The following is a 26,830-nucleotide window of genomic DNA, read 5'->3' as shown; positions in this document are numbered from 1 at the left end:
CTCCCTGGGTTCAATTCCCCAGCTGCCCTTGGTGGAAGGTCACATAGTGGTCACAGGTGGATGTTCTGCCCATGTCCCTAGGCCTGGTTTTCTCCAGCTGCTTCTGAAAGGCAACTTTAAAGAAGTTTGCAGGCTAATTTTTTAGATACCCTGCCCCATTGCTTTGTGGGATGGCTTTGTTTCTGTGGCCCTGGCCCATTTCTTGTTACTTTGTGTGCAGATTTGGGGGCCCCTCTGTTCCTTGTCTTACTAAGTCTCTAGGTTCCACACTCAAGCCCCTATTACCTCCCTTATAACATAGTCGATTTCTCTTTTACTTGCTTCTCCCCTAACCACACCAGTCTCTTCGCTATTTTTCAAACAGGCACCCTCTGATCTCAGGGCCTTTGCTCCCTGTCTTAATGGCACCTAACAACAATTTTATATATATATATATATATATATCATGAAAATAATTTTTTTTTAACTAAGGAAAACTGAATAAGGCATGGACTTTGGTTATAACAGTGTATCAATACTGGGTCATTAATCATGACAAATGTGCCATACTAACATGTCAACATGTAAGATGTTAACAATAGGGAAATAAATGTGGGGTATATGAGAGCTCTCTGTACTATCTTCACATCTCTGTAAATCTAAAACTATTCTAAAAAAAGAAAAAAAATTTTTTATTACCTCTTGACAGATTCAGAGCCCTGCCTGCACAGTGGTTAAGAGCTCAGCTGCTAACCAAAATGTCGGCAGTTCGAACACACCAGCCACTCCTTGGAAACCCTATGGGGCAGTTCTACTCTGTCCTGTAGGGTTGCTATGAGTCAGAATCGACTCGACAGCATCAGGTTTGGTTTTTTTGGTTTACAGATTTAGTTAAATTTCTTAGCCAAGGAAACAAGTCTTTTGGAGCAGAACTCAAGAGAAGGGAACTCAGGGTTGAGAAGGGAGAGTGTTGACATGTCACGGGGTTGTTAACCAATGTCATACAACAATGTGTGTTCTAACTGTTTGATGAGAAACTAGTTTGTTCTGTAAACCTTCATCTAAAGTTCAATTAAAAAACAAAAACTCTCAAGAGACATGTCCTTAAAAAAAAAAAAAAAAGTCCATACCTACTACTAATTCCTTTCCTCCCATCTCTCTGACATCTCCAATCAGTCTGCCCTCCACCACTGTCACATCAGTCCACTGACAGTGCGTTCTTGTCTAGGTCACCAGTGGTCTCCAGGCCACTAAACCTAACAGCCAGTTCTCAGCTGTCATCTTAGTTGACCCCTTAGCAGCATTTCCTTGATTTACTCCTTCACTTGGCTTCAGGACATCAAAATCTCTTGGTTTTTCTCTTCCTCACTGTTCATTACTCAGTCTCCTTTGCTGGTCCCTCCTCTTCTCCTCAACCAATGAATGTTGGAGGGCCCAGAGCTCAGTTCTTGGTCTTTTTCTTTCTCTTTATCCATTTTCTTTCTTTTGTGACCTCATCCAGTCTTATAGCTTTAAGTCCCAGCCAAATGCTGATGGGAGTCTCTGGGTGCTACAGTTAACACACTCAGCTGCTAACCAAAAGGTTCATAGTTGGGGTCTACCTGGATGTGCCTCAGAAGAAAGGCCTGGTGATCTACTTCTGAAAAATCGACCATGGAAAACCCAGCGGAGCACAGTTCTACTCTGACACACATGGGGTCACCACGAGTCAGAGTCGACTCAACGGCAACCGGCTTTCCTAAATGCCGATGGCTCCCTAATTTCTATCTTCAGCCCAGACCTCTCTCCTAAATTCCAAACTCATATACCCAACTCCTCCCTGAGGTCTCACCTTAGATGCCTCATACACATCTCAAACTTAATAGGACTGAAGCTGAACTCTGATCCTAGCAGCCAAGCTGTGTCATCCCCAGTGATTCCCATCTCAGCAATGACGACTTCATTCTTCCAGTCATTCAGACCTTACTTTTACACCCTCTATCCAATCCATTAGGAAATTCAACGCATTCTACCTTCTAAATATGACTATGAAATTGTGTATAAGAAGTACCTGTCACTTACTAAATTATTAATTCACAGTGGGGGAGGGGTCCACCTTTCCTTCCACCTCTTGATATTAGGATTTGACACAGACTGACCCTGGATTCCATCCCAGTGAGGGCGCTGCTCGTTCCAGGTGCAGGGCTGCAGAATATTAGCCTCCAACTCTGAAAGCTCTACCTCTACCCCACCTAGTTCCTATTTTCTCTAAGCACTGTGATTTGGCCTCCATTCCAGCCTAGGGGTCCCCCTTCCCCTCTTGCCACTGCATCCCTGCTCCTTTCCTCTGGCCAACGCTGGCTCCCTCCTATCCCCACAGTGTGCATCTCTTCCTGTATACTTCACCCCTGGTGTAGGAAGTCCCCCCAGTCGGCCCCTAGTCCCAGGTTATATGTCAATCTGGACCAGCCTCCTTGCATCCTTCCCCATTGCAGGGTCCTAGAAAATCCCTCTTAAGATCCTATAAGCCATAGAGGCAGTCCCTGTCTGTTTTCCTATCTCACTACCATTTATTGAGGCAGCACTATGAAGTGCGTTCCCAGTCCTTACCTTCATCCCTTCCTGGCCGTCTGATGGGGAAGATAACACCTACTTCATGAGCCAGGGAGCCCTGGTGGAGCAGTGGTTAAGAACTAGTCTGCTAACAATAAAGGTCAGCAGTTCAAATCCACCAGCCGCTCCTTGGAAACTCTATGGTGCAGTTCTACTCTGTCCTAGAGGGATGCTATGAGTCAGAATAGGCTTAATGGCAGTGGGGTTTATGAACTAACTCAGAGGATTAAATAACATAATGAAGGTCAAGGGCGCGGCGTGTGGCAATCACGGAATAAGCCTTCGTTATTGTTACTCCTGCTCTCTGAACCGGCTTCACATGCGTACCCTCGTTTATTCCTTGCATGTGGGGCTGACTTGCACAAATAGGGATATGCCACCATGATCTCTAGGTGACAGGGTTTGCACTAAACTACTAACCTAAGGCGGCACAGTGGGTAAGAGCTCAGCGGCTAACCAAAAGGTTGGCAGTTCGAATGAATCCACCAGACGCTCCTTGGAAGCCCTATGGGGCAGATCTACTTTGTCCTGTAGGCTCGCTATCCCTCAGAATGGACTCAACGGCAATGGGTCAACTAACCTAAAGGTTTGAAACCACCTAGCGGTGCCATGGAAGAAAGGCCTGTCGACACGCTTCCGTAAAGATTACAGCCGAGAAAACCCTATGGAGCGTTCCATTCCGTAACACTCCGGGTTTCCATGAGTCAGAACAGACTCTCCGGCAATAGGTTTGGTTTTTCTCTACTTTCTCACCCATTGTGTGTTTTCTGTGTCTGATATAAATATTTAAACAGGTAGGAGAAGGGTGGTACACACTAGGGATTCTGTAACCCTTGGCCCTGGTGCCCAGGGCCCAATTGCAGTCCCCGTCAGCGGCAATGCAAGCACATATTAGCTAGTGATTTTTTTTTAATTATTAGAGCAGTAATACAAGAACCTCTGATTACAGGTAGCCCCACCTTCCTCTCTGGAACCCACAGAAAACAAGAAAGGAAAAAAAAAGACAGCATTACATATTTAATGAAATTAGAAACAAGTGTCATTCCTGAGGCAATTGTTTTTGTTTTTATTTTTTTTTATGTGGCAGAGAAGGTGATGGGAAAAACAAAGCCCACCAGGAAGGGTTCAGTCCCAGCTTAAATGAAACCTCCCAGCACAGATCCTAGCACATCATTGGTGTTCAACGGACATTATTCATGACGGAGACTTATTTTCTCCAGAGAGAACGGCTGCTAAACCTAGCCAGGCTGGGAGCCAGTGGGACAGGGGCATGAAGAAGAACCTGCATGAAAGGCACCCACGTGCCCCGGAGGGAAGGAGTCCGGTCCAAGTCAAAGCCATGGAATCAGATCCTGAAGCAGTATCAGCCACGGGTCAGCCAGGGGTGAGTGGTCAAGGGGACCCACAGGAGGCATGGCTAATTTGGGGGTTGGCCCCTCTTCCTCTGGCATCCCCAGCCCCCAGTCCAGACCCTCTGCCTGGTACCATCCTGAGATTGGAGAGGGTGGGGCAGAGCTGCAGTTCTGACAAAGTGCCATTCTGTCTGGCGACCAAATGGTCAGAACCCCACCTCATCCCTTCTCAGCTGCAAGAGCCCCAACCAGGGGGCCGAGAGACCAGGGTCCTACCCAGCACTGTGGGTAACTCGACATCTCATCCTGGGCAAGTCACTTGCCCTCTGCAGCCCTGCATTTTCCCTGCTGTAAAATGGGAATGACCACTCCCCCTTGTCTGCCCTCTGCTGAGCTGTGAAAGATGGGAAGTTGCTTTGTGAGTCGCCCAAAGCCTGAGTCACGGTGACTATTAGTATCAGTATCGTCATTATGGTTCTTCAATTCTCACATCAACTGTCGTGGACCGCCTCTCTGCCCGTGGCCTGGAATGCAGCTGAGCTGACACGGAAAGGCTCCCCAGCACCCACTCAGTCCTTCCCCAATTCCACTCCCCACCCAGACCCTCAGTCTTTTAACAGCTGGTGTTTGAGTCAAGGGAAGGCCCCCATTTTCACCTGGAACATTCTCATTACTGACCACCCTGATGAAGTGGAAGAGCCCTGGACACAGATGTGTTTGTTCACTGGGTGACTTTGGACACATCTCTTCCCCTCTCAGACCTCAGCTGCCTCATCTATAAAATGGACGTGATAATACTAACCTCACATGGTAGTGTAGGCTAAAGAGCCCATCTCAGTATGTGAAAAAAGGATAGGCTCAGTACATATACGTGGCCTCAGTGGCCTCAAATCCCACCAGGAATGATGCTCCCTTTGGGCTAACCTTTCTTCTCTTTCAGCAAAGCTTCTTTGAAAGTAAAGTATCCCTGGGCAGGGGACATAAGAGCCACTAGTCCTTCAAGGTACTGGGGAGGCCTTGCAGATGTTTCCTCCCATTCTGAAGTGAGATGATGAAGATCAACACTGTGAGGCAGGCCTGGCTTCAGAGGAGGGGGTTGCTGAGCAGGAGGGAAGCTGGCTGGCAGGCCCGAACCCGCCCTCCACCCCAGAGTCACCTACTCCTTCCTACCTGGCCCACTGAGCTCTCTTATTCTAAAACCTTTGGCCAATCCTGCTTTGTTCAAACAGAGGCTCACACCTGGCGCTGTTAGAAGCTGTGGATTTAGGCCACGCCCCATGCAGCTGTGTGCCTGCGGAGATGGGTGGAGCCAGAGGCTGGAGTCTTAGGGCTGGACAGTAGGCTCTGAGAAGCAGGTCATTATATCTTCTGGGGAGTGTAATTGAGCTGTAGATTGCCCACATACCCATCAATTAAAAATAACACTTGCCATCAAGTAGATTCCAATTCCTGGCGACTCCATGTGTGTCAGAGTAGAACTGGGTTCCACAGGGTTTTCAATGGCCGATTTTCAGAACCAGATCACCAGGCCTTTCTTCTGAGTGACTCGACCCTCTAATCTTTTGGTTAGCAGCCAAAGGTGTTAACTGTTTATACCACCCAGGGACTCTGGGATCAGATCTGGAATCCACTTACAAGCTCTGTGGCCTTGGGCAACTGGCCTCTTTGAATCTCGCTTTTCCCTTCTGTAGGTTGAGGGGATCGAAGACGACAATGCAGTCCACAGCACACTGTAAAACCCGTTGCCATCCAGTTGATTCCAACTCATGATGACCCTGTAGGACAGAGTTGAACTGCCCCATAGGGTTTCCAAGGCTGTAATCTTTGTGGAAGCAGACTGCCACATCTTTCTCCCACGAAGTGGCTGGTGGGTTCCAACCACCGACTTTTCAGTTAGCAGTGGAGCACTTAACCACTGTGCCACCAGCGTCTTCGCTCTCTTTTCTCACTATCCTGGGTCCAAAAAGCCCTTGGAGACGGCAACTGTGCCAGCTGGAGAACAGAAGGGCCGTAACTAAAGTAGCAGGGTGGAAAGGCCAAGAGGCATGGAGAAACTGAGTCAGAAAACAGGTGAAAATCCAGAAAGGAGGTTGAGGGGATTGGCTGAGGTTACAGGCCCTCTTGGCCCTTCTCTTTCCCAAGTCCATGTCCGATACACATTACCAAGTAAAAGACACAGTTCTATGAGCGACATCTCTGCAAACCACTGCTGAAGGTATTTGCCCTTTTAATTACTCAAAATCTCCAAGAAATGAGGACTGACAGGGATTGGGGACACTACTCCCCTCTGCCTCCTCAGCCCCCTCCATGGAACCTGGAATCAAGACATCCCCTTCCCCAAAATGTAACTCCTCTGTGCCCAGTTGTGCAGAGTTCTGAAAGCCAGGTTCTCAGCATCCTTGGTGCAGGGCACCTGGGGGCTCTGGCCCAGCGTCTGTGCCCAGGCTCTGTGCCTTCTCTTGAGCAGAGCTTTCTTGGCCATGATACTCTCCTCCCACTGTTACAGAGGTTCTTACTTTCTGTTTGGGGGTTAATGGATGTTTGTTTTACTCAGTTGATGAGTACTTTGCAAGCCTTTTGTCCTTTGAAGGAGGGGTGGGGGAGTAAACAAAGAAGCAAAGACTAGCTGCCTTTAAGTAAGCCATGACTAGTGATCAGGAATTTTGTCTTACCCAAAAGGGTAAAGGGGGTAAGAGGAAAGGGGAATATATGAGAGAATCAGGGAATGGGCAAGGGAACCAGTATCTCGTCAACACCGACCCGCAGCTATTAAGTGGTAGAAAAAATATAAAACCCTGGAGCGTGCTGCCAATGCCCAGGGGCAGCAACAGCAGCTTCTAGCTTGGGATGGTAGAAGCTGCCAGAGTGTGGGGGCACAGGAAGGGGTGGGGAGGGATCTATATGGAGAAGGACCTGCCTAGCTCATCAGTCCAAGTGCCAGATGCCAAATACCAGAAATGGCTCTCTGGCATCTAGCTCCAAATCAGAGCTCCAGCGCCACCCAGTGGCTGCTACGGAGAGTGCAGGGAAAAAAGAGTAAGTGAGAAAACCAAAACCAAACCCGTTGCTGTGGAGTTGATTTCGAATTACAGTGACAGAGTACATCTGCCCCACAGGGTTTCCGAGGAGTGCCTGTAGATTCGAACTGCCGACCTTTCGGTTAGCAGCTGTAGCTCTTAATCACTATGCCACCAGGGTTTCCAAGTGAGACAGAGACCTCAAAGAAGGTGGTGCTGGTCACGCCAGGGAGAGGGAAGGGAGAAGCCTCGCCTTTGCCCTCAGTGTCCCCCAACAGCTGAGGACCCTGTTCCAGTCAGACCTCCCAGACTGATGCCCGGTCCAGCCTCTGTTTTCTCACTGTGTAATCTTGGGCAGGCAACTCTGTCCTCTTGACCTGTTTCCCAACTGTAAAATGAAGGGGTTGGGCAAAGTGAGGTCACACCAGGCACTATGAGTAACACTTTAGCTCATCTGATCCTCACGTCCAGGTAAGATCTCAGTCATTCCTGTCTCCCACACCAGTCCCTCCTGGCCACACACATTTCTGCTTCACTCACCTGTAAAGTTCCCCATCGCCACCTGCAGAAATTTCAGCCACTGTTTAAGATTTGGCTCAAAGGTCACCTCCCCTGGGATTTCTCCCTCCTTATCTGCTCTCTGCTCTATCCTCTCATCTGAAGTTCCTTCTTTCTGCTAAAGGGACAGTCAGGGGTGCCTCACCCCTCTAGCCCTGAGCTCCCCAACTCTAGAGCTTTACTTAATCAAATGTTTCTCCTTCATCAAGGTGCAAGACATGGAAGTGCTTAAGCGGGCCTGCTCTAAAGTCAGTCGCTCAGGCTTCAAACCCTGTGTGGTACAGAATCACGGCCCCCCAAATATGTCCATGTCCTAATCCCTGGAACCTGCAGGTGTATTACCTCACATGACCAAGGGACTTTGACTGTGTGATCAAGGATCCTGAGATGGAGAGATTATCCTGGGTTATCCCAGTCAGCCTTATATAATCACAAGGGTCCTTATAAGAGCCATACAGTAGCAACAGAACCTGAGAAGGAACTGTGACCATGGAAGCAGAGGTGGGAGTGATGCAGGACCACGAGCCAAGGGATTCAGGCAGCCTCTAGACAGTGGAAAAGGCAAAGAAGTGGAATCTCCCCTAAAGCCTCCAGAAGGAATGCAACCCTGCCAACCCATTAGAGATCTCTGACCTCCAGAACTGTAAAATAAATCTGTGTTGTTTTAAGCTGCTACATCTGTAGTACTTTGTTATGGCAGCTATAAGAAACCCAAACCCGTTGCCATCGAGTCAACTCCCAGCGACCCTATAGGACTGAGTAGAACTGCCCCATAGGATTTCCAAGGCTGTAATCTTTATAGAGGAGCCCTGCTGGCATAGTGATTAACAGCTAGGCTGTTAACCAAAAGGTTGGCAGTTTGAATCCACCAGCCGCTCCTTAGAAGCCCTACGAGGCACTTCTACTCTGTTCTATAGGGTCACCCTGAGTTGGAATCGACTTGATGGCAATGAGTTTGATTTTGGTTTTTAATCTTCACAGAAACAGATTGCCACACCTTTCTCCTGAGGAGTGGCTGGTGGGTTCAAACCACTGACCTTTGGGTTAGCAGCCAAGTGCTTGACCACTGTGTAACCAACAGGGTTAAACTGTTCCCCCTCCTCCCATCACACTCAGGGTCTGTGAGTTCCTGATAAGGCACTCCGTGTAACAGTCCAAGGTCATCTTACCGTTCCCCTGCTCAAGGCCACTCACTACCCACTGCCACCTTCCCCTCCATTCGGACACAAGCAATAAGCCACAAAGCTGTCCTCAGATAAACTCCATGAGTCATACCCCTAAAAAACACACGCCCCCAGCCACCGTACTGCATCCCCCCACTGCACCCCCATACATGTTAATTAGTTCTTGAAATTGCCTTCATATTCCCAGAAACTTCATGAATTGTGCTTAAGTTCCCTATCCAAACCCTATAACTGCCCTGGAATCCCCAACCTCAGGGAGCTTGATTTGAGATCCGTGCTTGACGTGCTTGCAACAAAGTCTACTTTCTCTTTCTCAAAGGCCTGGTGTCTCTCAAATGACTCAGGTCAGGCAAGGCAGGACCCACCCTCATCGGATTACAACCACATCACCAGGGGCTCCTTACAGCAGCCATAGGAAGCTAATATTACACCCTGGTTCAGCTACATACTAGTTATGTGTCTTTGGAAAACTTACTTAAATCTCTCTATGCCTCAGTTTCCTCATCTGTAAAATGGAGGTGAAAAAGAAAGCAATTTCTATCTCACAAGGCTGTTGTAAGGATAAAATGAGAATGTCTGTAAATCACTTAGAATAAAGTTGAAGGCTAAATAAATATTAGCTATTGTTTTAAGAATAATTAATAAACCAAAAACCAAACCCACTGCCTCAAGTCAATTCCAACTCACAGCGACCCTACAGGACAGAGCAGAACCTCCCCATAGGGTTTCCAAGGTTGTAAATCTTTACAAAAGCAGACTGCCACATCTTTCTCCCCAGTAGCGGCAGTGGGTTCCAACCACCGACCTTTCGGTTAGCAGCCGAGGACTTAACCATTGTACCATCAGGACTCCATCCATTATTTTTTTTAATAATAGCTACCATGAATTGATGTACCATTAATATGTACCAGACAGTGTCAGATGCGTTAGAACAATTTCCTCAATTCTCACCATCATTCTTTGAAGTAACAATTTCAATTACCATTTTACAAGTGAGGAAACAGAGCCATAGAGTAATTTGCCCAATATCACTCTAGGATGGGAAGCATTTTAATTTGCAGTTTCTTGCAGACACCTAGGAAATAGAAGGGGCTTGTGTTCTCTGTTGATGAGTTTCTGGGGAGAGGGGAAGAGGTGGCCGAGGGAGGGGCACAGTCTGGGCAGGTAGAGACCCTTTGGGGTAGAGGTCCTGGCTGATATACCGTCTTCCCTTAGAGAGAAAATCCACGCGAAACTCACCAGCCCACGACCCCCATCCTCCATATAGGTGTTCAATTACTGCCTCCCATCTCCTGGCCAACTCCCCCCGCCCAGTTCTAGCAGCTTTTGAGCTAGGTTCAGGGGCACCAGGAAATAGGCATGGCTAGAAACTGAAGTGTTAAATTCGCTAAGCGGAGTGCGGGGCGCAGACTTGCTCAGACCCCCAAGGGGTCCTGTTGAGCCCCCTTCCTTCCAGCATCCTGCATAAGGAGCCATCTGTTTTCGGCTGAATAAACAAGGAGAGAGAAGCAGCGCCCAGGCCCCCTGTCCCCTCATCTCCCCCACCCACAGCGGGACCCCAGTACAAAGCGCCTTTCTCCGCGAAGACGCCGCCGGGCGCCGCCGGAGTGCGCTCCGTCTAGCCTCCCCTCCCCCTGGCGACACAGCAAGATCCACAACCCAACCAAGGAAACCAGAATTTTTTTTTTTAAGAAAAAGAAACCCAACAAAGATCTTAGCGCAGCACGCGGCGAGGGCTTGCGGATCTAGCACTCCGCTCCTTTCCCCCCACGCCCACGCCCCGAATCCCTCGGTCCCCCGAAGTCCGGCTTGCGGACCAGGCGAGGCCAGCTCGAGCGCAGCGCCGCGAGCCCGCCAGCGCCTCCTCCCGACAGCCCAAGCCCGCGGGCCAGGCTCCGCTGGGCCTGGGCGCCCCGACGGCGCACGAGGGTACACGGTCCACGAGGCTGTGCCCAGCCTGGCTCCGGGCCACCCGCGGCTCTCACTTCTGGTTGGCCAGCTGGTTCTCCAGGTCCTCCAGGCGCGCGGTCAGCTGGGCCAGTGTGCGATTAAGGAAGCTGTTGGGATTCGCAAGGTCTCTCGCCTTCCCTCCAGCCCGCGCCCCCGGCCACAAAGGATATGGTTCTGGGTCAGACTGTCGAGCGCTCCTAGCGTGCGGCCCTGGAACTCCATGAGGCTTTCGCAGTCACACGGGCTCCGCAGCTCCGTCCCGGCGCTGATGCCCTCCTCTGCAAGCCAGGCATAGAGTCAACCCGTTGCCATCGAGCAGATTCTGACTCATAGCGACCCTACAGGACAGAGTGGAACTGCCCCATAGGGTTTCGAAGGAGCGCCTGTTGGATTCGAACTGCCGATCTGTTCGTTGGCAGCCAAGCTCTTCACCACTACGCCACCAGGCATAGAGTCCGGAGAACAGGAAATTGAGAAGGCGGCCAGCCCAGCCCTGGCAGGGCCATGATACACCCCACCCGCCTGTGGTTGAGTATGTGGGCTTTGGATTCGACAGACCTGGGCTGAGTCACAGCTCTGTTGTTGGAAAACTCACTTAACCTTTTTAACCCCAGTTTCCTCATCTGTAAAATGGATGCAATGAGAGTACCTATTCATTAAGGAGGTCACTATGAGTCAGAACTGACTCCATGGCATCTGGTTTGGTTTTGTTTGGTGGCACAACGTTTAATCTGTGGGCTGCTTTTCAGTTGGCAGTTTTATCCCACCCAGCAGCTGCACCGGAGAAAGGCCTGGTGAGCTGCTCCTGTAAAAATTAAAACCTAGAAAGCCCCATGGGGCAGTTCACCTCTGTCACACGGGTTGCTATCAGTCGAGAATCGACAGCACCTAACGAGAACCACCTATTCGTTGGGTTGTTGTGAGATTTTATTGTGTACGTGTGCATACACATCTCAGAAGTGTTTCCCAAACTTTAATGCTCACTGAAAGCACGGGGAAATCTTGTTAAAACAGAGATTCTGACTCAGAATGAGGCAGGAGCTGAGCGTCCTTGTTTCTAATAAGCCCCTGAGTGACGTTCATGCTGCTGATCCACGGGCCACATTTTGAGTCATAGGAGTCCAGAGTCACACTCTCCAAACGAAACCTTCTGCAGCGGTAGAAACATTCTATGCATGCAACATGCAACATCGTGGCCACTAGTCACATGTGGCTATTTAACACTTGAAATGTGGCTAATGCAAGTAAGGAACTAAATTCTTGTATTTTAATTAATATAAATTTAAATAGCCACAGGTGGCTAGCAGATAGCTGTTTGGATAGCACAGCTGTACAGCAGAGCCTTGCACACGTAAACCACTACATAGTGTATTTCAACTAGTGGTTCTCAAAGTGTGGTCCCCAGACCAGCAGTATCAGCATCACCTGGGAATTTATTAGAGATGCAAACTACCAGGCCCCACTCCAGTCCTACTGAATCAGAAACTCTGGGGTTGGAGATCAATAGCCTGTTTTAACAAACCCTCCAAGTGATTGTAGTGCACACTAATCCTTAAGAACCACTGATGCATGTCTATTTCTCCCCACATTTCAAACATCACCTTACAATTAAATTTGGCACAATTAAATCTAACTACAGATTTCTTTTCTTAGCAATATATAAAATAATGGTGCATTTTACAATGGTTGGTATATCAGATTCACTGAAATGCTGTAAATTTGTGCCACTTTTAATACTACAGGTAGTGAAGCACAAGGCATGGAAATGAGCCTTCCATAAAAAGCTGCTGTTATGATTTTAGAGTTATTTCTTAGCCTTGTATGTACCCTTAGCAAGCTGCTGTATGTACGGCTGGGTATAATAGCACTGGTAACAGTCCTGCAATGATCCCTAGTTTTACAGATGGGGAAACCAAGGGCCAGAGAGGGGGAGGATCTGCCCAAGGTCATGCAGCCAGTTGATGATGATTCAATGACAGAGCCCAGATTACTTCAGAATTCTCAAGCTAGAGGCAACCTTGAGCAGCCAACACCCTCCCTTTAGAGAAGACAAAAGTTAAGGTAGGGGTAGAGTTTAAATGTCTTGTCTGATGTCTGATGTCCTACATCAGAGTAAGACAAGAAGGGCCCAGAAAAGAGCTGCTAATCTAGTGCCTCCACAATTCCCTGGCTAATTACTAGAATTAGCCTATTTCTGTTGTTCTAACAACAGATTCCTCAGGCCCCAGCCCAGCCCAGCCCAGCCCAGCCCTACTGAACCTATCTCTGGAGATGGAGCCTGGTAATCAGAAAGAAGCATCGTATCTTAAACCTGGGTTAGAGTCTAAAGAATCCATGGTAAAAATTATCCTCGAGAAAGTCCCTCTATCACCTACCATGTACACACAACTCAGCAGCCCGTTTCTCCTGCAGAGAGAGAGTTGGTCCCTATTTCCTCAGCTGAGCACCCGATGAAGACAATGGACTGAATTTATGGGTTACGTTCTCCGAAACATACATGTCTTTGTGTATTTGAACCACACTCAGCCCCACCACTTTGCCAAGTCCTTAAAGCTGAATTCTAGCAAGTTAAAGGGACATAGGATGTGATTTCGCTGACGAATGAGGGGTTTGGTGTGCCTTTGAAAAAGTTCCCCCAAGTAATTCTGAACACCCACTAATTTGGGAGATAGCCTAGTCTAGTGCTTCTAAGGGAAACCCTAGTGGCGTAGTGGTTCAGAGCCATGGCTGCTAACCAAAAGGTTGACAGTTCATATCCACCAGGTGCTCCTTGGAAACTCTATGGGGACAGTTCTACTCTGTCCCATAGGGTTGCTACAGGGTCACTAAGAGTCGGAATAGACTCGATGGCAGCGGCTGGGTTGGCTGGAGTGCTTCTAACACTTTAATATGCATAGGAATCACCTAAGGGTAAAATCCTGATGCTTTTGGTCTGGAGTTCCAACAAGCTACAGGTGATGGCCGTTCTGCTGTTCCGCAGACCACACTGATTAACAAGGCTGTCCAGAATCTATTCCCTGGCTGTAACTCCACAAACGCAGTGTGGGTGAACTGGAAGAGATGCACTTGGTGGGGTAGGATGGAAAGGCAGGGGTCCCGAGACAGATGTGCTCACCCGGACAGATGCTGCCTTTGAGGTTCTCCAGCAGGTGCGCCATGGTGCTGAAGTCCGGGGAGTAGGACACATGCAGCTCCGATGGCTCCGAGGCGATCTCCCGCAGCTCCTCCTCCACCGCCTTGCCCACGCCCACGGCGTACATGACAATGCCTGCGGGGTCCAGGGATTCAGGAGGCGCCCTGGCCCTGTGCGAAGCCGCCTCCCCGCGCCCAACCAACTCCAGCCCGGTGCGTCCCGCGCCAAGCTCACCTTCCTCCTTGGCGCGCGCCGCCCACAAGGAGATGTCGTCCTGGGAGCGGCCATCCGTAAAGACCAGGCCGACGCGAGGCACGTTGAGGGCGCGGGGCCGTGCACCCTGCGCTTCGGAGAAGCTGTGCTCCACCAGGTGGCGCAGCGCCATGCCGGTCATAGTGCCGCGCTCCATGTACTCTATCGCCAGCACCGCCTGCTTCACCTCCGCCGCCGTCCCGTAGCGGCCCAAAGGGAACTCGGTGCGCACGCGGCTAGAGAACTGCACCAGCCCCACGCGCGTGCCCTCGGGGGACACGTCCAGGAAGTCCACGATCTGGTTCACGAAGCGCTTCACCAGCTCGAAGTTCTGCGGGCGCACGCTCTTGGAGCCATCGACGAGCAGAACCAGGTCCACATGGCCTTCCCGGCACCCTGCACGGCGAGGAGAAGGGCTTGGAGGCCGGGAGGTGATGGAGAAGAGGCCAGATCCTTGGCTGGCAGCAGCCATGTATCCATCTAGTCATTCATTCGGCAAACATTTATTATATGAGACACCATTATTGAATCCTGTTGTTCCAGGCACTGTGCTGAACACTTGATGATGATGCCAGGCACTGTGCTAAGTGTGTGCTATTATTATAACTGTTATTATTACTACTACTATTATCACCATCATCTGTCATCGTGATAAACCAAAAAAACCCACTGCTGTCAGTAGATTCTGATTCATAGCGACCCTATGAAGGGCGGCTGGTGGGTTCCAACCACCAACATTTTGGTAAGTGCCAAGCTCTTTTAATCACTGCACCACCAGGGCTCCTAGTCATCATTATAGCCTTTGCTATTTACTGAGTGTTTTTAAAAACTATTTTTTAAAATAATAATAATAGCCACCACAATAGCTGTATCATTTATTGACCATCTGCTATGTACCCGGATAAAGTTCTAAGCACTTTGCCAGTATTAGCAATGACAACAGCAACATTGTTTATTGACAGCTTACCATGTGCCAGGCACTGGGCTAGGTGATTTACAGATGTTTTCTCAGTACCCTTGGTATTATTCCCATTTCATAGAATCTGAGGTCCTGCAGGCAGAGGCATAGCTAAGGTATGGCAGGTGGGATGCATGCCCTGGGCGCCACTTGAGAAGGGGTGATAATGAGCAGCTTCTATTGGCCATGGACGTTTCCATCCACAGCTGTGAGAGATCATTCAGCAATTTAAAACTAATTGCCGTAGACACTATTTTCCATAGATAGGCCCCTGCCTGAAGTATAAAGTGATTTGCTCCAGATTTCATGGCTAGTAGTGGCTAAGACAGGATTTGAAGCCAGGTCTGTCTGACCCCAAAACCCGTACTTCCTAATTACTCCACAATGTTGCCGTCCCTATCCTGAGCCAGGGACTGTGCTTGGATCTGAAGGGGGCATAACAATAAAGAAAACATAATCCCGATCTATGAGAACTCAGGAGAGAGAGGAGCAGTCAGACGTGCCACATGCTTCAGTTGTGGAAAGTGCTTTATAAAACAGAGGGACATGCAGAGGTACATGGGAGCCCAAAACGGGAGTAATTCGTTCTTCCTGGAGAAGTCAAGGAAGACTGCATGGTGGTGGTGACATTGGATTTGGTCTTGAAGGGTGAGTAGGAGTTCTCCAAGGCAGAGAGGAACATTCTAGGATAGTGGGAGGCAGCATGTGCAAAGGCATGGAAGCTGGAAATCTCTCAACACCTTCAGGAACAGCGAGGCCAGTGTGGCTAAAATGTTAGAGTGTGGTGGCAGGAGACAGGCTGATGGGCTGGCCAAAGCAACATTGTAAGGAACTAAGGTCATGTGTTCAAACTTTTTTTTTTTTATCTCAATCAACAGTAAAGATAATAATAACAGTAAAAATACATCATCACTCATTTCACACACTCATATTAAAAAAAAACAGTCTTGCAAAACAATCCTTACTCTTTCCATTTGCAGTAAATTCTATTTTCTCTTTCATTATTATTTTTTTTACTGCTGGTTGTAACCCACTAATCTGATTTCATTATCAACTAATCGGTTACCACTTGCCATGAAGTCAGTTCTGACTCCTGGCAACCCCACATGCATCCGAGTAGAAATATGCTCCACAGAGTTTCCAATGTCTGAATTTTTGGATCACCAGGGCTTTCTTCCAAGGTGCATCTGGGTAGACTCAAACCTTCAACCTTTTGGTTAGCAGCCAAGCACCTTAGCCATTTGCACCACCCAGGGACTCCCATTATCCACTAAGTGTGGCTGAAACCCACAATTTGGCATTACTTGGTCTTTATTCTATAGGCATTGGTGAGCCACGGAAGATATCCGAGCAAGGAAGGAATATGATCAAATATGTATTTTTGAAATTAACCCTGGCAGCAGGGTAGAGGATTAAGGGAAAAGAGAAGGAGGCAGGGCAGAACACACTCTGTAACCCTCTACCCCAAACACACATAAAGACACTCACATCACAGGCTCAGGCCACAGCACGGGCAAAGCCAAAGGCACTGAGAATGTCAGCAGTGGCAGACAGAACACCCTCCCACCAATAACTCACGGCTGCAACTCTTGCCATCTGCCTGGAGCTGCCGCCCCTCAGGGCACAGGCAGCGATAGGAGAGGCCATCACTCACACACCGGAATTCACAGCCATGGTCCACACCATTGCAAAGGTCCCGGGCTAAAAGGAGAGAGAGGTCAGGACAAGTGAGAGTGGGCCCTATCAGCTTAGGTCCCCCACCCCTCCGCACAAATGCAGGAGACCTCTCCTCACCCTGACAGCGCCTCCCATCGGACAGCAAATCATGGCCCTCTCTGCAGTGGCACCGTGGCCCACTGAGGGTGCTGACACACTCGTGCTGGCAGCTGTGATTCCCGAAGCTGCAGTGGTCGATAGCTGGTAGAAGCAAGAGAGAATGAGGTGTCACCTCTGATTGGAGACAGGGTTCAGGGTGCTAGGTGAGGAGGCTCACTCACCTCTGCAGCTCCTTTGGTCCCGCTGGAGCACAAAGCCAGCTCGGCAGCGACAGGAATAGGAGCCCGGGGAGCTGACACAGTGGTGTGCACATCCGTGGGTCCCTTGGGCGCACAGGTCAACAGCTGAGGGAGAGGTGAGCTCAGCATATGCCCTGGAGCTGCTCTTCTCAGCTCTGACCACACAGCCACCTGAGAGCTTTTAAACAATACCTGTGCTGCCAGACACCCTTTAGGCTCAGTAATGAAGGCACTCCTGAGGTTCCCCCCTCAGCCAAAGATTACACAGGCCCATAAAACAAGACTGAAAGGGCACACCAGCCCTGGGGCAAGGACTAGAAGGCAGGAGGGGACAGGACAGTTGGTAATAGGGAACCCAAGGTTGAGAAGGGAGAGTGTTGACATGTCGTGGGATGGTTAACCAATGTCATAAAACAATATGTGTACTAACTGTTTAATGAGAAACTATTTGTTCTGTAAACCTTCATCTAAAGTACAATAAAAATTTAAAAAATACCTGTGCCCGGGCCCCAACTCCAGAGATCCTAATTTAATTAGCCTGGGGTTGTACCCAGTTTTGCTGTTAGGTGCCATGAAGTCGGTTTCTACTCCTAGCAACCTCATGTGACAGAGTTGAACTGTCCATAGGGTTTCTTATACGAGTTTCTTATTCGACTCGACGGCAACAGGTTAATCTTTACAGGAGCAGATTGCCAGGTGTTTCTCCCGTGGAGCTGCCAGTGAGTTCAAACCACCACCCTTTTGGTTAGCAGCCAAGAGCTGATCATTGTGCCACCAGGGCTCCTTGGGCAGTACCCAAGTATCTGCAATTTCTACATGCATAGACCTCCTTCCTACTGGGCCAGCTGACCCTCCCAAATCAAGCCGTAGGTGTATCCCAGACCCAGCGTGCCCATTACTGAGCCAGGCACAAGGAGAATCCACAGTTATATAAGACAAGACCCTGTTCTTGACGTGTTCATTGACTTACAGAGGAGGACCAGGCTCTGCCACTTTACTTGTCTGAGCCTCCATTTCCCCATCTGAAAAATGGGAATACAGTGAAAGACAGCAATTGCTATTCATAACTTCCTTGTGAGGAAGCAGGAGACCTGCTCCCCTGCCCAGCATTTTGCTGGTTTGAATGTGCAAGGATGACCTGAAGCTGAGAGAGGTGAAGTGTCCTGCATAAAAAAGTGAGAATAATTCTGGGTTCCTGGGAGAGAGATGAGGGATGGAGACAGGAAAAAAGAAGAGAGATGGTAGGAGGATTAGTAAACTGTGTGGGTGGAGGCTGCCAGTGAAAAATCCCCTTAACGGGGTGGCTGAGGACTTAAGAACAAGGGTGTCTGTGACACAATTATGATTAATGAGTTTTTCTCTTTAGTGTATATGTATGTATGCATGTTTGACTTTTCCTAGATGTAACTCATGCCCCTGTCCACCCCATCTTTAGCAAAATGAACATATGCACAGTTACATACACACACACACGCCCTAGTGTGCACAAATGTGTAAACCATGGAAGGGGCTCATTTACATGCATGGAACACCAACAGCCTGCGTGTGACTGCGAAATTGAAAGAGGATTCATAAACTGAACGAATTCAGCAGAATCTTGGAGCTAGAGGTGAGCACCAGAATGTAAGCCCTTGAGGAAGTCCCAGAGGCCATGGCAAGGCTTTGAATGTCCACAGGTCACCAAATGGGAGTTCAAGCCAATCTTTTCTAAGTTTCTAGACACAGGACGACCCCAGCTGCCATCTGGATTAGAGGAATAACAGTACCTTTTCTCCCAGGTTGTTGTGAGGCTGACTGATAATGTATGTAACTAGCACAACGTTTGATATTCATCTGGGACTCAGTAAATGCTAGCTATAGGAACCCTGGTGGCACAGTGGTTAAGCACTGGGCTGCTAAATGAAAGGTCAGCAGTTCAAACCCAGCAGCCACTCCACGGGAGAAAGATGTGGCAGTCTGCTTCTATAAAGACTTACAGCCTTGGAAACCCTATGGGGCAGCTCTACTCTGTCCTATAGGGTCACTATGAGTCAGAAACGACTCAATGGGAACAGGTTTCATTTGTTTGTTTGTTTTGGGGGGGTTAAATGGTAGCTGGAATTACAACCACTGGGGACGGATAAACATACACCTGAAAAAGAAAAACCCAGTTGTATAAGCAAGGCACTGTATGTCATAGCTTCTCAGAGTCAAAAATGAAGAACTAGGCCTTGAAAGACTCAGAAAGGCAAAGAAGAACAGCCAGGGCAGCAGGTAAGGAGCAGAGGGGTGGAGACAGGGCTGAGCAGCATGGGGAGAGGGGCCTATACTGTACGTAGACCCACCAAACTGAAGGCCCCAGCAGAGTCTAAGTACCAGAAACTGTAGGAATGAGCCAGTGAGAAGACACAAACAAGTGTGAGCAGTCGACTGGAGTCGGGTGGGAGACTGGCCTGAAAGAGCAGAGAAAGTGAGTGTAGAAACAGGCCTAACTAGGGGTCAAGGTTTCTAGCCCTGGTCCCACCAAAGACAATGTAACCCCATGCAATCTCTTCTCTTTCTTAGGCCTGTAAAGTGAGAGAGCTGGGCTTTTACTTCCAAAGCCCCTTCTAAACTCGTTGGTTCAATATCGGGGCAATGGGGAGCCACAGAAGGCTCTGGAGCAGCAGGACTGTAGGGCAGGGGAAGCTCTCACCCAAACAGCTCTTGTTATCTGCTGCTAGCTGGTAGCCGGGGTTGCAGGTGCAGTGGTACATGTCCAGGGCGCTGACACATTGGTGTTGGCATCCATGTCCCCCCTCTGCACATAGATCCTTCCCTGAGGACACAACAGGACTAGAATCACCAGGGGACAGATGGGCAGGGCCCTTCAACAAAAGAGAGTTGGATAAGGATGGGTTCAGAGGCAGGCCTAGTCCTCAAGTTAGGATAAGACTTACTTGTGGGGGATGTGGGGGACAAATTCAGGTGGGAGCATTTAGGGAAAGAATAGGGCTTGAGTAGCTGGAAGGTATGTCACCAGTATTTCAAATACCAGCAGGATCACCCATGGTGGACAGGTTTCAGCAGCGCTTCTAAACTAAGACAGACTAGGAAAAAAGGCCTGGCGATCTACCTTGGAAAATTAGCCAGCGAAACCTCATGGATCACAACAGAATACTGCCCAATATTGTGCTGGACTGCGGTGTAGGACTGGGCAATGTTTCCTTCTGTTACACGTAAGGTTGCCACAAGTCAGAGCCAACTCAACGGGCAACTAATGAAAACAACAGCAGCCCCTGTGAACAGGTCACCGCAAGCGTGCGTGGAGCTAGATGTGCCAATAGGATACAGGGGCGGAGTGGAGGTGCTAAACCCCGGTGGTGGGGAGAGGGGAAACCTGAAGACTGACTAGAACAGATCTTCAGCATTGTGGGAGGAGCTAAAATGACAATAGCAGGAGCCATACCCATGTGTCATGACTCTTGGGAGTAGATTCTTGCTCTCAGGTTTGAGGGGTGGTGCTTGTGGGTGGAGCCTGGGCTGCGTTGGAACTTGAGCCCAGTCTTACGGCAAACCAAAACAGCCACAAGCTAAATTTTGCTCCTTGTGGGAGGAGCCTAAGCAAAAATGGACAGAGCTGCAATTCGACACATACCAAAAAAAAAGAAAAAAAAGACCATTTGCCATGGAGTCAATTCCAGCTCATCGCTATCCCATGTGCGTCTGAGTAGAACTGTGCGCCATAGGGTTTTCAATGGCTGACTTTTCAGAAGTAGATCACCAGGCCTTTTTTCGGAGGTGCCTCTGGGTAGGTTCCAACACCAACCTTAGGGTTAGTTGCTGAGTGCTAAACCATTTACACGACCCAGGGAATTTGACAGAAGCCTGTGAGTGTGGTAAAACGCTAACAACTCGATTCCATCTGGTGGGCGGGGCTGAAGCTGGAATAGGCGGGGCCACACTGGGAAGGGATGGAATTTACTGTCGCGGGAACCCGAATCCAAGCCACTGGAGAGTTCCAGGCTCGCTCCAGAGCTCCCCTGACTCACCGCACAGCCGGCCCTGGAACTGCAGCCCAAACTCTTGGATAAGATCGAAGGACTCGACAAGGAAGACATGCTCATTCAGCGGAGGCGACGCCATGGCGCGCAACGAGCCCACGTCGGCGCGCTGCACCCCTACAGCATAGATCTCAATGCCGCGGGCGCGCGCCTGAGCCGCCACCTCGGCCACGCGGTCCTGGGGCCGCCCGTCGGTCACGATGACGGCGACGCGCGGCACACGCGCCTCTGGGGGGCGCGCGCCCTCGGCCACGCTGAAGGCCACATTCATGGCGTACTGGATTGCCAGCCCAGTCATGGTGCCCTGCGCCAGCGGCACCAGGGCACGGATGGCGCGCTCCATGTCTTCGTGGCGGGAGAAGGCGCCAAGAGGGAAGACGCTCTGCACTTGACTCGAATACTGGATCACACCGACGCGCGTGGCGTTGGGCCCCACATCCAAGCCGCGCAGCAGGCCCACCAGGAACTGCCTCATGGTCTCGAACTCAAAAGGGCGTACGCTCCGGGAGCTGTCAATCACGAACACCAAATCTAGGGGGCCAGATCTGCACTTGGGACCTGCGGAGAGACCAGGGCAGGCGTCTTTCCTAGGTCAGCAAAGCCTCACCTCCCAGGACACCCCCAGGGAAACTCGGGGGGGAATGCTGCTATCCCCAGCATCACAGCGCCCATCACGGGCTTAACGGAGCAAATGCAGGTTAGATGCACTCAATTTATCCAGTGTTGGCTGAGGATAAATGAATTCTCTATCCCCCACCTCTGAGGGCTATTCTGAGGGGGCATTATCCATGGGAGGGGGGACTCAAATGCCTATAGGGGCCTAGCCAAAAAATACATATATATATATTTATATTTATATTTATATTTATATTTATATTTATATTTATATTTATATTTATAGCTGTGGAGTTGATTCCAACTAATGGCTACCCCATATGTTACGGAGTAGAACTGCTCCATAGAGTTTTCTTGGCTGTAATCTTTACAGAAACAGATCGACAGGCCTTTGTTTCGCAGCACTGCTGGGTGGGTTCAAGCTGCCAGCCTTTTAGGTTAGCAGTCCAGTGCAGACTGTTTTCGCCACCCAGGGACCTCTAGGGGGCCAGGCAGGCAACACAGGTGAGTGAATTGGTTGGGTTAGGACAGTGGACACCCAGAGAGCCCACTACCCTCCCAAAGTGGGCAGCTCCAGCTAAGTGTTGCCATGTGGGTATGCGGACCCGGTGTCAGCAGATCTGTAGATTCTTTAAGACAAGTCCCAAATCAGGATTTTTATATGAAGTCTCCAGATTTTTTAATGTTTTCTACTAATTTTTAAACAGTAAATGCCAAATAGGCATGAGCCCCACTTTGTGACATCTAAGCCACATCCTGGAGCCCTGGTGGCACAGTGGTTAAGAATTGACTGCTTACCAAAAGATTGGCAGTTTGAATCCACCAGTCCCCCCTTGGAAACTCTATGGGGCAGTTCTACTCTGTCCTCTCCGATGGCAACGGGTTTGGTTTCTATTTGTTGTTGTTTTTTTTTTTTTTTGGTTAAGCCACATTCGACAGATGGGGAAACTGAGGCCTAGCCAAGTGAAGCAGTGATCTAGAACCCAGCCCGGCATGATTGCAAAGCCTTTGCTTTTCTGTCTCCAGCAGGCCTAGCTGGCTGCAGCTGGAGAAGCTGCTTCGGCTCCCCTTCTCCAACTGGGAGGGGCTCACCTGTGAACTGGAGCTGAGTTTCCCAGGGCAGGAGGAGCATGAACAGCAAGGGCAGTGGTGAGCACAGAAGGCCCCTCATGGCGCTGGGGGAACGGAGAACAGGTGTGTCAGAGCCTAGAGGGAGGAAGGGGAGTGGTAAAGCAATAGTATTTAAAGACTTCTTATTCTGGGTGATGGGCACTCAGGAGTTTATTTATTATTTGATTAGGGGTTTATTTTACTAATCTCTGCTTTTGTGTATATCTGAATTTTCTTCATGGTAAAAAAAGTTTCATCGCAGTATGATTGCTGGGAAACACAAGGAATTCCATTTTGTAGTACTGCAGAATATGCAAATAAGTAAAATTGATATAGAGGTATACAAAATTTACAAAGAAAAGGGCCTTTACTATGTGCCAGCCAAAGTGTGAAAAGCTTTTCATGGAGTTTGGCGTTTCTAATTCTCTCAACAATTCAATGAGACTGAGACTGTTTTTGTCCCTACTGTACAGATGGGGAAATTGAAGCTCAGAGAAGTTAAGCGCTGGTACCCAAGTTCATACAGCGAGGAACTGCCTGTTCCGGTCTGAGGACAAGGCGAGGCTGTCAGAGCCCGCTTCTCGATCCAGGCAAACCTCTGCAGACCTCAGCCCTACTAGCCTCCCCACACAAGTCCCCTCTGTGGGCCTGTTTTTACGACCACCCCCATCCCCATCCCCACACACACACCCCGCCCAAACACGGGCGGCCAGGCAGGGCCGCTCCCTTTCCCGGGGCTGAGTGAGGCTGGCCCGGGCCAGGGCCGGCTCTCAAGAGAGGCCGCCAGGGGGCGCTGCCCGGCTCTGGTAGCCTGGGAAGCCCACAGCTGCCCAGCAGGTGCCCCTGCCCAGAGCAAACAAAATGCCGGGAGCCCCAGGGCCTTGGAGATAAGGCCCCGGGCAGGATATATCCGGCGCAGGGGCCGAGGTGCAAGGGTTCTGGGAACGGCGGCACTGGCCAGAGGGCAGCGAGCAAGCGGCCAGGGCCTGGGAGCGCGGCCATGGACCCTGTGGGGGCAGCAGGTGAGCGCTCACCCTCCCGCGGCCCCCAGAGACGCCCCCTCAAAGTCACGAAGGACCCCCATTGTACGGATGGGAAAACTGAGGCTCAAGAAGGAGGAGCTCAGAGCTGTAAAGGCAGAACTAGGACCTGGAACTCTTGGCTCCCCTACTTTTCCCTCCTTAGTTACGTGGCGCCTGTTGTTACGTGCGGTCGAGTTGAGTTTCGACTCAGAACAACCCATGTGTTAGAGAGTACAACTGCCCTATAGGGTTTTTTTGGCCGTAATCTTTAGGAAAGCAGATCACCAGGTCTTTCTCCCGCAGCGCCGCTGGGTGGGTACGCTCTGCCAACCTTTTGGTTAGCAGCCAAGCGCTTAACCGTTGCAACACTAACCCTCTTTTCCTTCCATTCACTCCCTCCCTCCCACCTCACTACACTCCCTCGTCCCCTTTCCCCACCCCAGCCTCCACCCTGAGGCTGCTTTAGCCATTTTCCTGCTGCAGTTTCTTGGCAGAAGGGGCCCACCGCCCCTAACCCAACCGCAGCCGCGCCCCACCCCCAACTCCGTGAATGGGCCTATTCTGAGCAGGGTCGGGCCTGCAGCTCACTCCAGGCGGCCTTCCCGTCTGGGTTCTGCTCCACCTCTTTTGTCTTCCAGGCCTAGTCCAGGGACAAAAATCCCTCTGGGCAGGCTGAGGGCGACTGAAGGCAGATGTGCCAGCTGCTGGGAACACCTTCTCCAGCTTGGACCAGAGCCGAGGCCAGCACCCCCAGGAGCATGGGGGTCAAGGCACAGGGGTCTTTCACACTGCCCCATCATCTCCCACCTGCAGAAGCCTCTGAGCCCCCAGACCTCTTGGCCTGAGCCAACATCACGCCTGGCGCCGCACCCCACCCTAGGAATCCTAGAAAGTCAAAATACCAACTGCCTCAAAGGGCATCACTTTCCAATCCCCTTATTCTACAGAGGAGGAAACTAGGTCCAGAAAGGGAGTGTCTCAGCCAAGGTCACACAGCGACTTGGTGGCAAGGCTGAAAAGAGACCCGGGGGCTCCTCTGAGGGGTTAATCCTGGCATTAAAGTGAAAGACTTAGAGATGTCCTTAGGGTGGAGGGGAGGTCCTTAGGGAGGGAGGGAAGGGGAGGTCTGTAACTAATTCCTCAAGAGTTGTCCGAGCAATAAACTCCTTGGAGACGTTCTAGGGGTTCCTAGAGGGACGAGATTAGGGAAGGAGCCCCCAATTTGGGCGGCCTTGCTGGTGGGGACTCAATGTGGAAAGGTCCTTACAGAAGTGGGAAAAGCGCTACAGCGAATGAGGGCACCGTAAATACGGTCACCAGGTCTGGCTTGACGCCTGATCCACCACAGGTCCTCCAGCGCCCCCCGGCCCTTTGACTCACCTGAACCTGCCTGACAGCTCCGAGGCGCGGCCGCAGAGCGGGGCCGACGGGCGGAGCCTCCCGGGCACTTGGACCAGGTAACGGCGCGGGCGGCGGACCCGGGGTGGAGACTGCCAGGCAGCTGGAGCGGGCGGAGGCAGCGGCCGCATTTAACCCAGGCTGGCGGATGAGGAGGGGGAGCGCGGGACTGCGACCCCTCCCACTGCAGGGAGCGACCCCCGCCCTTCCTCGGAGGCCCGGGGCGGAGCGAGCACCGTGGCCCTGGCTCGCCACCCTCCGGGCAGCAGACACGCGTCGCGCGGCCGGAATCCAGCTGCAGCGCGAGGCTGGGGCGGCGACACTTTCTGCAGCCGGAATGCGCTGGAAGCCTCGGAGGCGCTTCCCTGAGGAGAGCCCCAAGGGGCGGAGCAGGGTCTGGCTCCGGCGCCCGCCGCCTGGCCCCGACTCCCAGGGAGCGCGCAGCTCTGGCTGCAGCTGCCCCCTCCAGGAGTGAGGAGGGGGCCCGGGCCCGGGTGTGGGTCTTGCCAAGGCAGCCTTGAGGTTCCAGGCTGTCCCCGGGCCCACCTGCTGGTCCCCTCAGTCTCTCCCATCACAGACTCCTTACATGTTTTCTGCAGTGACTTAGGCCTTGAGCCCACTGGATCCCACCCATCAAAACCTCCAAGCTGAGACGCCACCAGCCCTAGGCTCTTGCCTGGTTCAGTCCGCCCGGCCGGAGGAGGCCCCACGGCCAAGGGAAGCAGAGCCGACACAGCAAATGGCTCCTTCTCATCGAGGGAGGGGGACTCTTAGACCCCCAAACCAAAACCAAACCAATTGCTGTCAAGTCTGTTCCGATTCACAGCGGCCCTATAGGGCGGAATAGAACTTGCCCCACAGGGTTTTCAAGGAGCGGCTGGTGGATTTAACTGCTGACCTTCTGGTTAACAGCCGTAGCACTTCACCACTGTGCCACCAGGGCTCCTCTTTGACCCCAGAAGGGCTCAAATGTTCGGGGACCCTCCAGGTTTAGAGGCATTTGCCAGAGGCGAGCGCGCGCTGGGCTGGGCGTCCTGCCAAGGCGCTTCCCGCCCTGAGTCAAGACTTTTCAGGGGTGAAGTTTAACCTCCAACAACCCTGTACCTTCAAGGTGTAAGGATATCGTGTGCCCTCACATACCCCGCCCCATCCGAGGCTCCCATCCCTCCACAAGTGCGGCCTTTGTACCCTGAGCCAGGCTGTAACTGGCTCGGAGCCAGACCCACGGGGAGGCACCTGGGTGGTCCAGGTGGGCTCCATGCAGGCCTCACTGAGCCCCGCGCAGCCCAAATATTTAGAACATGACTTGCCACCCAAGTCCCCTGCCTTGCTTACACTTCCTCTTACTGCCCCTGCGGGAGCAGAAAATAGAGCATCCCACCGCCCCCAGCTTCATTTCATTCAACCCCTGCGCTTAGGACGCGGTGCCTCCTCGCCCCTGACGCTCCTGTGCCCACTCCCAGGTCATCCCCAGAGCATGCCACTGTCCTGCGGGAAGGCGTGCGTCGATGCCTGCAACAACAGTGTGAGCAGACAGTGCGGATCCTGCACGCCAAGGTAGCCCAGAAATCGTACGGAAACGAGAAGCGGTAGGTGCCTGGGACCCCCCTCCCAGGTCCGCAGCCCCCAGCCCTATGCCTCCTGGGTGTTCAGTGCCTTTTAGACCGCAGGAG

The 26,830-nt window shown here is 51.1% G+C and overlaps 1 protein-coding gene across 5 annotated transcripts; it reads right to left on the bottom strand.

Moving 5' to 3' along the window:
* MATN4 (matrilin 4) lies at window positions 1-25,478 on the bottom strand. 5 transcript variants are annotated; one of them, XM_049869604.1, is made up of 11 exons: window positions 25,140-25,478; window positions 22,720-22,802; window positions 21,001-21,570; window positions 19,665-19,787; window positions 16,973-17,095; window positions 16,770-16,892; window positions 16,554-16,676; window positions 14,000-14,413; window positions 13,748-13,900; window positions 10,804-10,910; window positions 10,349-10,723 (listed from the first exon to the last, which is right to left on the bottom strand). In XM_049869604.1, the coding sequence occupies exons 1-11, from the start codon at window positions 25,286-25,288 to the stop codon at window positions 10,664-10,666; spliced, it is 2,028 nt and encodes a 675-aa protein (XP_049725561.1). In that variant the 5' UTR covers window positions 25,289-25,478; the 3' UTR covers window positions 10,349-10,663. The 5 variants fall into 5 exon arrangements, with proteins under 5 accessions (XP_049725562.1, XP_049725561.1, XP_049725563.1 ...); XM_049869606.1 differs by having other exon boundaries at window positions 22,720-22,833; window positions 25,140-25,219; XM_049869605.1 differs by lacking the exons at window positions 10,349-10,723; window positions 10,804-10,910 and adding an exon at window positions 1-114.
* Between the last annotated feature and the right edge of the window lie 1,352 nt (window positions 25,479-26,830).

The sequence above is a fragment of the Elephas maximus genome, chromosome 25, assembly GCF_024166365.1.
Source record: "Elephas maximus indicus isolate mEleMax1 chromosome 25, mEleMax1 primary haplotype, whole genome shotgun sequence".
Lineage (NCBI taxonomy): Eukaryota > Metazoa > Chordata > Mammalia > Proboscidea > Elephantidae > Elephas > Elephas maximus.
This window is presented reverse-complemented; position numbering and strand designations above follow the sequence as displayed.

What these genes read in the sequence shown, in the direction of transcription:
- MATN4 (XM_049869604.1), bottom strand. Translation starts at nt 25,288, where the DNA reads ATGCGGCCGCTGCCTCCGCCCGCTCCAGCTGCCTGGCAGTCTCCACCC. An exon ending in AGATAACAAGAGCTGTTTGG is followed by an intron (nt 17,096 to 19,664) that starts GTGAGAGCTTCC and finishes CCTCTCCCTCAG; the next exon opens with CTGTTGACCTGTGCGCCCAA. An exon ending in GGCGCGCGCCAAGGAGGAAG is followed by an intron (nt 13,901 to 13,999) that starts GTGAGCTTGGCG and finishes TGGACCCCGCAG; the next exon opens with GCATTGTCATGTACGCCGTG.